The sequence below is a fragment of the Buteo buteo genome, chromosome 12 (genome assembly GCF_964188355.1).
Source record: "Buteo buteo chromosome 12, bButBut1.hap1.1, whole genome shotgun sequence".
NCBI classification, from domain to species: Eukaryota; Metazoa; Chordata; class Aves; order Accipitriformes; family Accipitridae; genus Buteo; species Buteo buteo.
Genome location: NC_134182.1, coordinates 36,819,796 through 36,837,402, shown reverse-complemented (window position 1 = coordinate 36,837,402; position 17,607 = coordinate 36,819,796). Strand labels below are relative to the sequence as shown.

General features: G+C 39.0%; 1 protein-coding gene across 3 annotated transcripts in view; it reads left to right on the top strand.

Annotated features, from left to right (window-relative positions):
• Positions 1-17,607, top strand: part of KIF25 (kinesin family member 25) — a 43,940-nt gene that overhangs the window by 15,598 nt on the left and 10,735 nt on the right. For all 3 annotated transcript variants that reach the window (XM_075043356.1, XM_075043355.1, XM_075043357.1), the window contains 6 exons: positions 54-142; positions 1,674-1,716; positions 7,097-7,164; positions 10,730-10,804; positions 15,158-15,307; positions 16,407-16,583. In XM_075043356.1, the coding sequence (XP_074899457.1) occupies positions 54-142; positions 1,674-1,716; positions 7,097-7,164; positions 10,730-10,804; positions 15,158-15,307; positions 16,407-16,583 (602 nt within the window). The remainder of the gene's footprint in view (positions 1-53; positions 143-1,673; positions 1,717-7,096; positions 7,165-10,729; positions 10,805-15,157; positions 15,308-16,406; positions 16,584-17,607) is intronic.

Below are 17,607 nucleotides of genomic sequence, written 5' to 3'. Positions count from 1 at the left end.
ATTTGTTCTCTCCAGCAGTTTGTGTTAAACACCTCTTAATATTCTAACCCTAGGAGCTGAGAGGAAATATCAGAGTCCACTGCAGGATCCGACCATTACTACCTTTTGATACTGCTGCTGGACATTCAGTATCACAAGATAGGTAATTTATTTTGGCTGTGTTAGATCTTATCTGACTCATAATTAATATACAGAGAAAACAATAGTTATATGTACATGAGAACAACTGTGTTCTGGATTTTTCTGGTTTATGTGTGTGGGGAGATGACGATGGTATCATAAACACTAATTGCTATTTCCTTTTCCTTCTGCTGCTGAATTGGCTTTAGCCAATCTCATCCCCTTGACTAAAAGTATGTCCACCTGAATAGAGAGCCATAGCTGTTCTGCCAAGCTAGGATTATCCCTGGCTTGGCAGAAGTAACACAGCTGCAATCAGTTTAGAGTATTTTCACTATCCTATACAAATTCTGGGATACAGTAATGTAATAACTGTCAGAAGTCGTGGGTAGAGAAACAGACTCAGCATTACAGTTGTTTTGTAATGCTATAGAACAGATTTGCTGTCAGCACAAACACTGGTAATTCTATTTCAGCATAATTTGGCTCTGCACCCCTAATTTATAATATACTTACTGTAACTGAAGTGTCAAAACATTCCAAGATCCAAAAGGAAAAGAGGGATTAGGTGCAAGTATGTGCTATAACAAGCTGAATTCTCCATGGATGACTAATGTGAAAGAAGGTAGGGATTGAAACATACACAAACAAAGAAAGAAGGGGAAAACTAGGTGGGTGGCTAGAAACCAGTAACATTATCATTTGCTCTGTCAGTAAATAACCGATGTGGGGCTTTATTTTACTTTTGCTGGCTGGTAATTCTAAAAGAGCACATTCAGTGTTTTAAAGTTTATTAATTCTTGGCAAATCTTTAAAAAAAAATAGAGAATTGTTTTAATTAAAACAACATCAAAAATAGCAGACAAGAAATTTCAAGGAGCCTGAAGGGGAAACGTGGCATTAACCTGTGCTTGATATACCTGGGAAGGAACCCACTCACTGTTTTTGTTGCTGTATGGAATAGTGCAATCATGTGCTGAATTGCAGTGTCAAACGGGATGGACTGAGCCAAACAAACAATTGTCAAGACTAACTGTTCTTAATATATCAAAAAGTAATTTATATAAAACTTAGTTGTAAAACTAAGGACTGATTCTCAAAACCCTTACACACATGAAGGAATTTATACACCTCAGCAATCCCAGTCAGTTTTTGGACTAGTAATGGATGTAAGATCAGGGGCAAATACCTAAAAAGAGGGTGTTTTTCACTTTAATGTTCTAAAGTGAAAGCCTCTTGTTACAAGCTCACATTACAATCTCAAAATAATAGAATGGCTTGCATGTGAATTAGTCGTAATTGGGTTTGTTCTAAATTTCTTTTTTTAAGAGATTATTTTGCTTGATTGCACCATAACTTGTTTTTTATTCACAATTAACTGGGGCGTTAGTATGTACATGGGATACAATGATAATGGCAATTCTGAAACATACTCTTCAGACAATGTATAGTTCACAGATGTTTTGAGCACTGACTTTCCTCAGCTAAATGAAACATTTATGGTTTGAAAGGTACCTTTTTTTCCCTATTGGCTTTTTTTTATTTTCTTACAGGCAAAGAAACTCTTCAGAGAAAGTGGCATATGCAGCTGATGATGTGAGTATTTGACAGTGAAATTCAAAAGCACATTCACAGATACTAGGAAGGAGAAACAAGAGGGACATGTGAACCATGGGTTTTAAAAAAAATGAGGTACTTCCTTGTCAATTGGTGCACAGCTTTGATCACCCATGGGTGCAATAGCAGGTGACTCCTGCTGTTTTCATCCCGACTCTTTGTAGTAGTAATAGCTTGGCGCTTCTGCTGGTGCAGTCATGCATGAACCAGAGGTTGTGTGTTTGCAGTAGTGAAAGTGCTGCAGACTTTCTGCAGTCAGTCCTTTTGAGCCACTTGTATTTGCTGTAAGTATTTCTAAAATTGTATCAGGCTTTTTTCATTTTATTATTGCAACACAACTAATGCATTAGGAGAGAAATACACCTCATGAACCACAACAGCCTACATGGTACTGCAGTCAAGCATGTTAAAGTGTCCTGGCTTAGATCCATCAGAGGAAGGAGAATGAGCATTGAGGCTGCAAATCCAGATGACATTCCAGCATTAACTGAGGCCATTACCAAGATATAAAATTTAAAAAGGCACAGTAGTGTGAGCTAAGGTCAAAGTATTAACTTGGGTTTTAATTTTCTTAGCTGCCATAGTTCTTAGTTGGCTGCTCGCTGCTACATGGTGATCAGCCAAATTCTCTTCTATAGTATAGTGTTTAAAATATTGCTGAAGTGACCGACAGTGTGTTATGCGTTTAAATCTCCCAAATTATAGCTTCATTAGGCAGATCTCACTTGCATAAAGTGGATACTTAGAGAGATATATATGCAATTAGGAAACTAATGGAGCACATGAAGAGTCAGCTAAGAAAGAGTAAATATGTCAGGAGATAAAAACCAGGAATCTGTAATGGTGGACATAGTATTCTGGATGCCATGACCCATTTATTGTACTGTAAAATGCCATGACCTTTTCTGACCTGTTAAATTTTATTGCATGAAGATAAATTTAGATAATATTTAGGTTTTGGATTATTTCATATAGATATCTGATGTATTACAGTATCTTTATGTTTACAGGCAAAGCAGTGCCTGCTTCCTTATGCCAATTTATGAATTTTAGTTGGTATGAAACAGTGACCTGGTAACCTTCAATATGCTAACCTGTTCTCGTGTTTAAAAGTCCTTATGAAATATTCCAGGAAAATAAATGTATGCATGGACTTGACTGTAAAATGAAATTTGCAAGATACTAAGTTCCTGGTTTTGGAAAGCACAACATTGACTTCAAATGTTTTACTGATTTGCCTTGACATTTATTTGGCTAAAATGCTTTCTAGTTTTGATCAAACACCTGAAGTCTTTGTGTTAGTTTCTTAATATGAATTATTTTAAGAAAAAAAGATTTTTGTTTAAAGTATGCAAGTTCATGAGGGAGGATAAAAGCACAACTGACTTTTTACAAAATGCAGTCAATTTAGATTAATCTAACAAAAGTAAAGGAAAACAATGTTTATTGCCCACTCATTTTGCTTTTAACAACTGAAGGTGTTACGCTTGTGGCTAGGATAAATATGCAATTTTCAGATGAAATTATGGGACTTGTTATTGAGCAACTTGTTAGTTGCAACTCAGTCAAAGCTGGTATTTCTGGAAACAAGTTAACCATTTTCCAGACAAGTGTTTATGATTTAAAAGGAAATTTTGTATCAAGGTGAAGGAAGACCGTCTGTGGTAGAGGTGCTGATTTTATTAGTTTTGCATTTTAGATCATGACTGTCTTTCCAGATTTTTCCCTGAAAAATAGTTTATATGTGTAACGTAACCAGGCAGTTAGCTGCCATGATCATTTAAGAGCTAATCTGTGTTAGAAAGCAGAGCTGCATTTGAGAACAGGAGCCACGATGCAGTCCAGCATACATATCGGAAACTACGGTTGGATCTTCTGGACAAGCTTCAGCTTGACATTGTTCCTGGATTGGACTGGAGCTCTAGTAATATGCTGATCTGTGTCACCTATGCTACATCTTTGTCATGTTATAACTAGAATAGGGAAAACATCTGCCTTGTAGTGAAACACCACAACAGAAATTGCAGCATAAAGTAGCTTTGCTTCTCTTCTGTCAGGAGCTCTGTTAAGACTTCCTTCCAACTGTCTTTGGATAGGCTGAACTGACACTTAAAGAGAATGGTTGTGCGTCTTTTTGTGAGACAGACTACATGAATTCCATTTAGTCTTTGAGTGTTTTTTCTTTTGTTTATTTAGAGATTCGTATCATTCTTAGAAAGACATATGTGATCTTTTCTATAATCTTGCTCATCTTCTCTAGAGAATCATTACTCTTATTCTAAGTCTAAAAAAGGCTTAGGATTTTACTAGATAGATGTACAGGAGAACATTTCGTTTCAGTTTTTGAGCTAATTGAAGATTTTTTGAAGTTTTCTTTTTGCTTTCCTGTGTATGCCCAGCTTCTCAGCTTAACAGTAACAACTGTCTGAGCCTTTGTTCTGAAGCCTGTTGTGCAATAATGGTGGAGAGTGAGTACACACTACACATCAGGTTGAACTACTCCACGTAGATAGGACACTGAGCACCACTGGTATCGTCACTACCTGAGAAAATTAGTAGGTGAGGTACTGAATGCTTAGACTCTTCTTGGTGGTGTCAGGACAAGGGGGAAAGGGCGCGAATTAAAATACAGGAAATTCAGCTTAAACACGTGACGAAGCTGTGGGGGTAGTCAAACGCTGGAGCAGGTTGCCCATAGAGGGTGTGGACTCTCTGTCTTTGGAGATACTCAAAAGCTGACTGGACACGGTCCTGGGCAACCTGCTGTAGCTGACCCTACTCTGAGCAGGGGGTTGGCCTTGGTGGTCTCTGCAAGTCCCTTCCCACCTCAGACATTCTGTGATTCTGGTCTAGGATTCCATCTGCTGATTTTCTGTAATTTCATCCATCTCTGGCAGGCGGTGCTGTGTGCGCTAGTGAATAGAGGTGTCATGTTTGAATGAGTAGCTGTGTTTTCACCTGGATTCACAACACCAAATGTAGACACTTAAATGAGGTGTGTGATAGCTCCAGATTCCCCTTGAGGTCACTGAAGAAAAGTAGCCACCTCCAGAGGGAAAGTCATTCACCTAAGATTGGAATTTTAATATGTTTGTCTGTCTCCACAACTACCTATGCACCTGAGGCACCTGCCCTAGCCTAATACCTGAAGCGATGTTTGAATCCAACTTTCTTTGGCACAGAGAAAAGAAACTGGCTACCTCTACATGGTTAATTCCTTTCAAATCATTTTGAGAAGGTTTTCACTTGTGAGTAGTTAAGAAAAAGGGGATGGCAAAGAGGATGCTCTGAATATCAGGAAATGTGCAAGGTTCTGCTGTTTCTTCAAAACAGGACTGGGAAAACATGAATTAACAGAGCCAAGACCCTCCTTTTCTTGGGAGATGATTTTGTAATAGATCAGATGGATGTAGCTATAGCAGTTGGAGACATTATCGCTCCCCAGTTGCTTATCACCATCCCCAGCTAGAGGTTTCTTCCCCTGGTGCTTACCCAGTGCAGGGAATGCTTTAAGCTGTCTGTGTCAGCCTTAGTGCTATGTCAGCCAGTTGCACTGAAGCTGACAGTGAAACTTGAGCAGTCACAGTCTCTCTTACATTGGCTCTGCTCTGGAGCAGTAGTCTTGGGAAAGGGGGCACATCCTTCAGCAGATATGCACTAACAAGCAATAACAAATGATAATTACCACAGCTGGATTCTACAATCATGTCTATATCCACTATTCCATATAACTAATTTAAAATTATTTCTCTGCCTTACTGAATTTCACTTACTGAACTGCTCCCCAGGCTTGGGAAGTCAGGCTTGGGTATCAGGACAGATTGTGAATATTTATGAAGTATCCTTTTCTCATTTCCATGATTCGTATTGCCCTGAAAGAACTCAGACTGGGAGTATTCTGTGACTCTGGGGTGAAAAAGGGGTTCTTCAGTGTACACGTGTGACAGCTGTATGGATTTCATAAGCGCTATTGACAGGGAAACCTGATGAGATTCTGTAGGCCAGCAGCCTTGGTGGATATGTTAGGTCATACTGATCTCCTAAGAAAGGAAGGTCACTACAAACGCTCATCTGAAGTTTCTGCCTATTAACAATTCTTTTGCTTGTATGTTATGCAAATAGAGGTTTTTCTGTCCCATTTTTCACTTGAGGGGAAGCTGGTCTGCAAGTAAGTTTGATACCTGAATCAGAAATGTGTTCCATCCTTTTCTTTTGTTGTACTCACTTCTGTACTGCTGCTAGATTTGCCAGTACTGGGATGGGTAACATAGCTCATTCTGTAGAGTGAGTGTTGTCATCATTAGGCTGATAATGATGCATTGGCCTTCTTCAAACAGGAAGAAATACCTGTAAACTCAAAACAAGAAATTTGATTTTTATTAGCCATTTGCATGCTGGATACACTGTTATACAATCATGATTTGCTCAGCTCTTTACAACTTCTGTCTGTGGCAATCCTCATTTGAAGGCGATTAGTTCAGCGCTCCAAGCTACTTGTCTGAAGCACAGTAGGAATTTCAGCACTCCCATCAAATGCAGTAATGTAACTGCAGGTTAGTAAGTTAGGAAACCTCCTTGAGTTAGTTGAAGTATTTTGTGTACTAGTGAGCTTCCACCCAAATTGTTGTAAACCCCCACTTTTTTTTTTAACTTTACTTTTCTCTGCAATTAAACAACATGTGCCAAGAGGAGCAGAAAGGCACAGAAGTTGCTATGTAAGGCATGCCAGACTGCTGTGATTACACTCTGTAATAGTTTAAAGAGCTGCTTACATATCTGTCAGACTGACAAAACTACTATATAATCCATCTGGAAAGTAGATTCCGCTAAAAACTTGTGGAATTCTACCAATTGTGCTAGCGTAGCTTTCTCAGAGTTGTGGGCTAGCATGTTATTCTGTGAAATGTGCATCTTCTGCTCAGTTCTAGGCACAAATATATATGAAATCAGTCTGAAAAGGCACTGTGAAAACTGACCCTATAATAAAAAAAGGTCTCTTTTTGCCATTTTTTTTCTACCTGTGCTGGCAGTCAGGGAGGTGGGGTTTACTTGCTTGTGGCTTTCTAGGCACATAAGGAGTTCAGGTGAGGGTTTGGATCTTTCTTGTGGACTTAAGCGCCCATAGTTTGCATTGGTTGCTCCTTAATAATCTGAATGTGTTTTGAGATCCTTTCTTGTGGTCTTGCTAGTTCACTGCAGTATGCAGGCTCTGAAGCCTCACTTGTTGGTGACTGCTGGAGAAGGGCCTTGGACTTTCTGATCTGAATTACTGCTGTCACCTGGAATGTTAGAAATTATAAATATTTTTGTGTGTGTGTGCCTATGATATTAACTGTTAAGTATTTTGTTTTTCTCTTAGGAAACCGTCCTTGTAAAGTGTAGCCGTCCTGGTCATGCATCAATAAACAAGACTTTTCAGTTTGAGAGGTGGGTAGTCCTGTGTAGCAATCTGAATTGCTGGGTGAAGGCTAATTTTTTAGTAGTTATTAGTTAGAAGGTAATATTCTTTTTTTTTTTTTTTTTTTAATGTGGTATTCACATTCTTCCCAGGACAGAATAATGCACTTCAGGATGTAGATGGCACACTTGGTCTTCCCTCTCAGTGAAGACTACTGCTATGGCTAAGTTTGAAACCTGTGTAGAGACATATTTGACCCTCCTCACAGTCTGAGTAGCAACCACGATCCTTGCAACATGTTGTAAGATAGCAAAACCTTATGCACATTTTAAAGGGAAGGAATTGAGCTGGATTGCATGACTTCAACATTAGACATACAGCATCACTGAGCCAGAAACTGGACTGAGGACTTGTAAGAGTCAATGTTCAGCCATGCTGCTTTTAACTTAGATTTCAAATGGCCTGAACATAGACAGCAAGGTAGAGTAGTGACATGTAAATCAGTGCTCCCCAAGGGAAAGGCTGTAGTGGGACCATTTCCTTATTACGTGCTCAAGAATCCACGTAGACGAGAGAGATTTTGAATGCACCAGCTGTGTTAAAGGTTTTAAATGGTGTTTATGCCTTATGAGACACCAGAGAGTCAGTCAGCAAGACAGAAAACTTCATGGAGTCAGGCTGAAAGGTGCCTCATGTTCTTTCAGAATGGAGCTGACCTGAACCCTCTGAAAACAGGAAGGAAGAGTTAAATCAATATAAATGAGATCTCTGTAAACCAGGAAATACAGAATTTTGCCCCATGCCTTTTTTCTAACACAAACTTTGCATCTATACATTGCAATGACTCATACAGTAGGCTCTCTACCCTGAACCATGCTTCAAAACCCTCTGGAAACAGAACACTTGAGGGCAATTTCATGCTTCCTTGCTTGAAGGCAAAGCTTGATTTTAAAGTCAAATGTATCCAACATGAATTATCTGTCATGATTTAAACTTAAGGTCTGAGTCTGTTCTGCCTGAACTGTAGGTTTGCTAAATTGCCATTCACCCTTTCATTGAGTCATCCTTCCAAGATGCTGCCTTTCTCTACACAAGAAAACTGGGGACTGCTGTTGTGTAGGCCACCAATCAACTGAAAATTCCTGAGAAAATTCCTGAGATAATGCAAATCTTGGGGAAACTTTACGGACCCCATAGGTTGTAAGACTCTCTTGATACAAGGTATATGAGATCTCTCAAGGTACATGGCCCCCTCGCATGTCTGCTAAGCTACTCGAAGCAATTCCTTTCACCCTCCAGCTATACCTAACACAGCCATACCAGTTGAAGTAAATGCAAAATAATGCTGGAATTCAACTCTGTAGAGCAATGCAGTTAATGGTATTGACACAGGATTCCAGAGGTGCTGTGACTCTTGACATGTGGTATAGATCCTGATAATCAGGAAAAGGGTTAAAAAAATTTAAATCCCCCAAAGAATGCAGTTCTTGGGGAATGTTTTTTCAGTGTCCCAGCACAGCTCTTTTTATAAACAGAAGAGCATATGGTTCTTATGAACTCAAAAATGTTTATTTTTTTAGCAACCTTTTATGGAACTAATAAATGTCAAAATATTTGATTTCAACTCAGGACGAAAATTCCAGCTTTCAGCATGTTATGCTTTTATAATTTTATTGGTGAATCAGTTAGCAAAATAAAAAAGAAGCTCAGAATTTTCAAGGTGAAATTAACATTAATCACTACACAGGGACAAATCTGCCATCATTCTGGTAAAAATACATGGGCTTATAGAAAGAGATTCTCTGGCTTTGCTGCATCTTTCATGGTCTCAGATAGCTAATTAAGTGGGTGTCCATGCTTCAGCCAGTGCTGTGATTACAGTGTAGCATAAACTAGTTCAAGCCAACTTCTACCCACCTCCTTTGGATACTGGTAGCATTTGAACCACAGCACCTAAGTCGTGGCAGTAAAACCCCTTTAGGAAGTTGAGTAAATATTTGGAGTAGTTACTGTAACGTGGAGCTCCATGCCTTTCCTCTGAGTGGCTACCAGAACCTGAACCTGACATCGTTAGTGTCGGCTGTAGTACTTTGCATTGCAAACAGACTACTAAGGCTGGTTCATTCTAGCCCTGGTTGTGGTTGGCAGCAATCTATTTGCTTTATTAGACAGCAAAACCCATCAACAGCAAGTGAAGACAGTATGAATGTTCTCATCTCTAAAATACCTTTTTAAGTTTGGGGTTTTTTTTATGTAGTAGCTCTGAGATGTTTTGATGTGTTAAGAAAAAAGTATCATTTTAACACATACTGAGTTAGAGGCCTAGTTATTTAAGATGGAGGACTTGGTGCTAATGAATATTTCATCGATTGCAGGTGATAAATGAAGCAGAGAGAAGTGTTTGGAAGTGCTTTTGCTCTCTTATATTGACCTTGCAGATTTGATGTGCAAAGTTTACTGAAGCATATGTGTGTATGCATGCAAAGCAAGGACAGAGTATTGCTATTCAGTGTCTGTGTCCTCCCAGTAAGAATTGTGGCACATGTCTGCATATTTCCTGGCTTCTCAGTGTAGTATGACAGCACATCAGTGGAATGGCAAGACAAGCAGTATTTGTCCATCAAGCCAGACAAGTGCTCCTTTCCTGATTAAAGAGAGTACATTTTCATGCAACTTACAATTAGACTGTGGAACATGGTGCCGCAGCATGTTACTCCAAGCCAAGAATTCAGCAAGATACAAACAGAAACTGAATACTAATTCTAATAATATTTTTTTTAAACTGAGATTCAATTCATATTTCAGTTAGCTTCCCCCACCCCTTGATATGCAGTTGTTTTAGACATCATGGTTTTGGCCCAAGGATTGTACTGTCTTTGCTCTTTTCTAAGAGGTGGAATAACTCATTCAATTTAATTGTCTTTTATTCTGTTTAAAAATTAGTCTGAAATCCACATTACAATGTAAAAGAAAGTCTTCCCTCAAGTGAGGTGTGTTTATTGCAGAGCAGATAGTTCAGCAGGGATGGGGATGGAAACACCTTAGGCTGATTCTGCCCACAAAGACAGTGCATCCTTAAACATGACCCGCAGGGCTCTTCTGATTTCTGCTCTGCCACTGACTCTTCTGAGACAAATCCCAAGGCAAGTTTGAAGACTCTGTACCTCTTTTTTCCCCCAATCCTTATCCACACCTACAGGTAAGCATAACCTGACCACTCCCTTCCTTAGTGTGATGCAAAGGAGACACAGGCAGCAGGGACATTTCACAGTCTGGTAGGTGGGAGAAAGGAAGAGGGATCCAGTACAGCCTGAAAAAAGGCTCTGTCTGCCAGAGGGGCAGGCAGAAGGATTAGGATGAGCTCAGAGAGCCACAGGTGTACACCTGCATGTCGCTCCCTCCAGCACAGACCACAGACACTCCCCAAAAGTGGGTGAGAACCTTGGAGTTCTAATTTTCAGTCCCCTGACATAGAAATGTCAGCAGGTCACAAGTTTTATGTCATTGGCCTACATTTTCCCTAGTTTGTATTCTTGTATTGTGACAACATATTTATATTTTTTCTTAAGTTAATCATTGCACTTTGCTCCTCAGAGTTTACAGTCCTTTGGAGTCTCAAGACACAGTATTTGCAGATGTGGCTCCTTTGCTAACATCTCTCCTGGATGGGTAAGTTAAAAGGTGGCAATAATCTACTGAAATCCATCAATTAAAAAAAAAAGGTCTTAATAGTGGCAGTCCTATCAGGTTTTGTGGCTTTGCAGTTGCGTTTTGCTGTTTTCTTTCCAATCAACACCAAGTGAATGTTGTCTGCCCATATAAACAGTGAAAACACTGTCTACAAAATCTAGCAGAGAGGACAAATTTGAGGAAAAAAATCTAGGTTTTTTCCTCTGGTCTCTTTTTAGCAAACTTAAGCATTGCTTCTAATGGAGAATACTATCTTTTTTTGTGCTTTGGTAGGTTATGTTTTATAACTGTTTTTCAGTTGTAGACACAGTATGATGCATCTTTTCCAACAGTGTATTCATATATGAAAGGCCTGCCAGGGCCACTCTCTGATCATCTGTTCTGGTTTTGTGTATAGCAAAGGCCATGGGAGGTGGTGTAATCAATTCCCGGTTGAACCAGAACTGAGCATCCTCAGTCGTAGTTCTAATGCTCCTTCAGGCACTGGGATTAAAACAGAATTCTGATTTGAATACCAAACTGATCAGTAACAGCCACTAACAAGTATGTGTAATTACTTCTAGCCACTAAGTTCATGAAATGTGATTCTTCATTTATACCAGAGCGAACTTAACCTACTCTTGTGAAGAAGCCTCGAAGTGCATATTGTTATAATCCTTGAGGCTCGAACTGAGATTTATGCAGAACTTCCCTTCTGCTCCTTTCCGCCCCCACTCTAATTCCACTCAATTATAGACGGTTGTTGTGGAGCTGTCATGAACCTTTCTCTCCCTGCAGAGAGAAAGCCAGTCCCTTTCCACCCACAGTGGCAATCCTCATTCCCAGCAGTCTGCACACCAAAGTTTACAAGTCTCCTTTTCTTAAAAGCAGCCTGTAAGACACATATCAGGATATTGTGACTATTGGGAAATCCCATCCAACCCTTCACACACACCACAGAGGGGCCCATGAGAGCTACCTGGGCTAAGGGAAGTCCTGTCTGGCCCATATGGCATTATTCTAGTTTACCAAGGGTGAGTAACCACAGTTTCCATAGCTGAGCAACCTAGGGACCACTAGGTTGGAGGAATTTGAAGAAGTCCTTATAACCACTGTGTTCTTTCTCTGCTTTTCCTTTTGCAATGAACATGTTTGCTTTAGCTCAATATGTTGCCTATGTATCTTCAAGCATATCTGATCTGTCCCTTGATCTGCTGTACTTCCCACTTTCTCATTTCCACACTGAGAGAATCCTGTCCTGAAAGCTAGGATTTTTATAGTCAGTTAGGAAATGTTCTGTTATTGAAAACAAAAGAGTTGTCTTGTTCTTCCAGAAGTGCCGTTTAAACAGAAGCAGATTTTCAGGGAAGTCAGGGCTGTGCGTACCAGCAATGTTTCTCAGCAGCCTTCCCATTATAAATGGGAAACAGACATACTTGGTCTGAACCTTGAACCTTTTTGTTGCTCCTGATTGTTTTAGTCTGGGCTCCAAAGTGGTCCGTAACTACTTTGAGCTTAAGTAGAAAGGAGTGTTCCACTCCTTTATTTTTTCTTTATTTTTCTTTCTTAATGAATTGTTTCATTTTTCAGTACAAATATACAGGAAGAAAAGATTGTTCTATATGCAAAACAAAGTACAGCAGGCTTCAAAGTTTACAGTTAGCCATACAGGGCCAGCAAGGGAGTAAGATAACATTTTTTTTCTTTACAGCATTGAAGAATCAAACTTACTTATTTTAAAGAAGACAACATTTCTCTTCCTTTGATTTCCTTTAACAGTGCTCTCTCCTAGCGATAACTTTGCTATACTGAACATCGATACTCCTTTCAGGAGAGACATACTATAAAACTATTGGTATTCTAGCTTGACAATAAGAACTTTTCTAAACAAGAATATAACTAATGAAGTGGAGTGGAGAAGGTGAAATGTCAGGGCACATGGGTGAATCACAGTCCAAAATTTTCAGATTGCTCTATTTGAAACCCTTACATTGGAACCACAACACCAATGAAGTGAACCAGGTAAATATAAACTAGTCTGCTGCTGCTGCTTGTCTTCTTGTTGAATCACCCAACAATTCATTCTCTCCTGTGCCTACTTAGATAGAATTCTGCTTCGGATAGTTTTAGCTCATTTGGGCTTACTGAAATACTAACTGTTTTGCCTTTGGCAGAGTAGTTATCACAGATTGATACCTGATTTGCATCTCTATCTTCAAGGTTACAAGCACCTGTCTACAGCTGTCTACTTAGCTTCTCATCAATCATCTGTATCTTATCAGAACTATTTTGTCCATGATGCTTACTTTCTAACAAGTAGCAGTTAAAGAAAATTTGAATAGCTGGACTATAAGAAAGTTTGAGACACTTCTAAAAAGACTTACATTCTGTTTTTCCTAGGGAAAACTACTACTTGCAAACTTCTGGCTCCCTTTTTGGTTCCAAAGATCTCTCTGATTTTGAAGTAGGGCTAGAAGTCTCCATAAGCTATGGGCTGGCAAGACATTGTACGTTAGGGGTGGAATTGTGAAAATTGCTCATTGTTAACCTAGCTGGAAACTAGCAAAATTAGTGGGAGCTTTTCTACTGACATAAAGGCAAGTAGAGTTATGTCAGCAGTGAATACTTAGAGAAATCCCATCTTTCAGATTTACAGCCCTAATTTCTAGCACATTTCTTCTTGCTGTAGTGCTTTTTATTTTCAGTTACACTTGTCTCATCTCCTTTATTTCATCAAATCTATGACTAGACTTCTATTTTATACTCTGCATCAAGTTCGCTGACTGCAACTTTGACTTCACATCCCCAGAAGGAATACCCAGGTATTTGCTGTGTTGCTTATCAGACCACATTTCTTTCTAACAAGAGAAAGCTTTCTAAATAATCATCAAAAAATAATCGCTTCTAGGCATGTTTAATATGCAAAAAATAGCTGCAAATATATTTCTCTACAGTGGCCATATAAGTATTTCATGACTTGAAACCATAAATTTAAAACAATTAGATGAGGGTTGTTCATAGAAATTTGCTGGCATGTGCTTGAAACAACATTTTGCTATGAGGAAAAGCATCGGATAACCAAAAGCAGCTGTTCAGGTCTGCCCACAGAGGAGGTAGCTTAGGCAGTGAAATTTTACTCCCTGGCAGACCAGGAGCAAGCCCGTTCTTGCAACTCTCTAGTAGAGCAGAAATTTAAGCATATTGCAAAGCACTCCTCGTGTATGGAGATTCTGCTAATGTTGTGTCTCTGAACAAACAAGATACTCCAGGGAAGGAGCAGTCCTCTCAGCATAACTGCACGTCTTCCAAGAGTTTCTGCTGGCCCAGTTCAGTGGTCAACACCCGGGTGCTGGCAGGTGCTGCAGAGGAGATGCAGCCAAGTAGGGACTAACCTTCAGCTGCACAGTACAGTATTGGTCCTCAATACAAAGTAGTACTGTGGCTGGATACATTGGTATCTGCCCTCTTGTTTTGCTTAAGGTGTTGACTTTGATCCGACTGTGCTGGAAACACATTTTCTGGATAGGATTCATACATCTAAATTCAGATCCCTACGGCGCAGACATCCACAACAGAGCTCACAGCTGTGGACTTTATTTTAATTATTATTTTCAGTGCAGAGAAAACAGGATTTTCAGAGTTCTGTTCATGAGATGTATTTTATATGTCTACTTCAGAAGATGATGAATTGGGTTTCATAGGTGCCTGTACCTCTGCAGTGACATTGTACGTTTTCACCTTCTATGAGTCTGTATCAGAGCAGTTCCTACCACCTTTATTCCAGAGTAGTCTTTGTGTGCGTACTTATATGGGACTAATGCATTTGGTTTACAATTTGTACCTCTTTCTTATTATTAGGGCTGTCTCATCTTTTCCAGAGACTGAGGGTTATGACTGATGAGCCTGCCTGAAAAAGACTACGAGAGCTGAAGAGGTTACTGTTCCCAGCTGTTAAGATATTAATGCTGTGGTTTGCAGCATAGCACTGTAAGAGAAATCAAACCCAGCGATGGTTTACTTTAAAATGCTGTACTGTAAACTGCAGTGGTTCAGGAGCTGATTAACAAGCAGCTCAGTAGTGCATGAACTGGAAGTTGGGCAGACAGGACGTCTAACCTCATCAGTCGTTCCAAGCTAAGCATCCCTCTTTTGTCAGTTCCCTGCCCTTCAACTCTGCTTAAAAAATAAAAATCTGTTAAGGCAATGTTATGAGCAGTAATTTCTGTTAGATTTTGAGATCTCTGCAAAGAAATCTGCAGGGCAGTGTGTTCCCAAATTGTTTGGGGTTTGACTTGCCACCTAACGCACACATTTGGTAATGGTAAAATAAATGAAGGCCCTTCTAATTTTCAGGTACAATGTGTGTATCATGGCTTATGGGCAGACTGGAAGTGGGAAGACATACACAATGTTGGGACCACAGTTAGAGGAGAACTTTGCATACTCCATAGAAGATGCATCAGAACTTGGAATTATTCCTCGAGCTACCCAAGAAGTCTTCAGGTAACAACTAAGTAAAGGCTCCTGTCAGTGGCTGTCATCTTAAACTTTATAGAAAGGATGAAATAACATTTTTAATGTATTTATCATTACAGATTTCAGCTTCATATTGATTAATATATAGCTTCTCTGACTGCCATTCGATGTGTGAGATTTGATATAGATTTCTAGTCTCTCTCCTGCTTAAACTGATTCTCTAAGAAAATAAGATCATGCAATCTTGATGTGTGTTATTGGGCCATCTGTCTTTCCGACTCCTAATTAATTTTTGAATATGTTTCAACCATAGTTGTGGGAATCTAAAACATATTTAAGTTCTCACGAAGTCTGTAAAAATTGACAATTGGAATAGATGAAGAGGATCCAGATTAGAACCCAGTCCCAAAGAATGATAATAGAATTTTTAACCACGATCTGTTCTCGCTTTGAGAATGCTTAGATTTTTTTTAGTTGAATGTAATGCCTGATTTGAACTGATATGCTGCTATGTTACAATAGAAGAGCCATTAGAGTTTTTTTCAGCTAAGCCTGTTTCTTTTGGAGAAGGATATGAGCTAAATCAAAAAGATCCAATTTTTGTACCAGAATAACTGTGTCTAACTGTAAATACTCTCCTGAATAGACAAGCCCTTAATTTACGAATTTTCTGAGGCTGTGGACAGATAACCTCTTAGAGGTCTAGCTGGGCAGTTTACCATCTCTGCTTGCTTGTTGCTTGCACCCTGCTAGAGTTTATCATACCTTGAGCTCTGAATCCAATAACATCCAGCAGAGAAATGGTATAAAAAAAAATCTCGGGGAGGGAGAGAGATTAGTGGAGGTTAGTGGAGAAAAACAGTTTAAGCTGGCACAGCTCTTTGGAAAATGAAGTTTTATTTACTGCTTCACGTATAATTTAACTGTATATTCTGATTCTTCAGCTTAACACTAGCATGTGGATGAGGCAAAGCCACAACTGTGGACATTTAATAAGCACTTTTATCAGATTGTAATTAGATTACAATGAAAGAATAGCTCTTTATTTGCAGATTGTTCACTTGGGGTTTGACTTCTACATTTTTTGGCTTGCTTCTTTCTTTTTTTTTCTATTTTTATTCTCCAGGCTTATTTCAGAAAAGCCACCAGGAAGTTACTGGGTTGAGGTTTCTGTTGTAGAAGTGTATAATAATGAAATTTTTGATCTTCTGGCCAAAGATAGTTGTGGAAAAGTATTTGGCGTCAAACGTGATGTTGTCACAACCAGAGAAGGAAAGAGCGATGTTCCATTGCTTACATATGAGTAAGTACACTATTTGAATCTTATCATCTGATCATGATCTGGTGTCAGTGCAATGCATAGCTGTCACAAAATTGCACTACAGGCACCAGTTTTCACTTCTAAACAATGAGTCCTTATTATATGCAAAAGAAAAAATTGGATGATTCTCACTGTTTCCATTAGCTCAGTCTATTAGGCTGCAGTTGGCTGCGAATGCCAAAATACTTTCTGAAATAACTGTACAACTAGTTTTGGTTGTACTCCTTTGTTAAGCGCCTCCCACTCAGAATGCCTTTAGATAGATGTGTATTTTGTTGTTGCAGGATCTAGGGCATCTTGTCAGCTGTCGAAAAAGAAGGGGTAACCCAGTCACAAAGCACTTTCCCTTTAGTCTTACTAAATTATAAAATTTACAGGTTATAATAGAAATGTATGTATTTCTTGTAGATTTTTAAGCAGCTGTAGAGCGTTAGCTTTCCCTACATGCACTGGAGTTTAAAAAAAAATTCTTTAGAAAGAATAAGATTGTAAGTGATCTTTTAATATAAATACCCATCTTTCTTACACTGCTTAGTATTCTATTTTCATAACTGGAGGCATTAAAGTGGGAACTGATATGCTGGTATTTGAACCTGTAGTTTTTAAGAATCCAGGTTCTTCAACTAGAAGCTAAGACGTAGCTAAGTTTCTACTCATTTAGTTTTAAGATGCATACCTTCCCAGCATTGGTATGTGGCACGTTTGATTCTTATTTACACATCTTGACAGTGTAGGGAGACCTAAGGTAGTTAAGGCTACAGCTGTACTCACATTAATGCCTTCTTGTACTTCCTAAACATTGCAAAGGCTTGTTCTAGTAAACATGGGAATGATTCTTGGTGTTACATGTGTGTAGTATATAAAGCAAACGTGTAATACTTTCTTCTTACATATAGAACACTCACCTTGGCTAATTAGACAGTAAATATCACATGTTCATAACAATTCATGCATTAATAAGAGTGAATCTGTTTTCAGATGCTTCATTTTAGTAACAGGTGTGGTG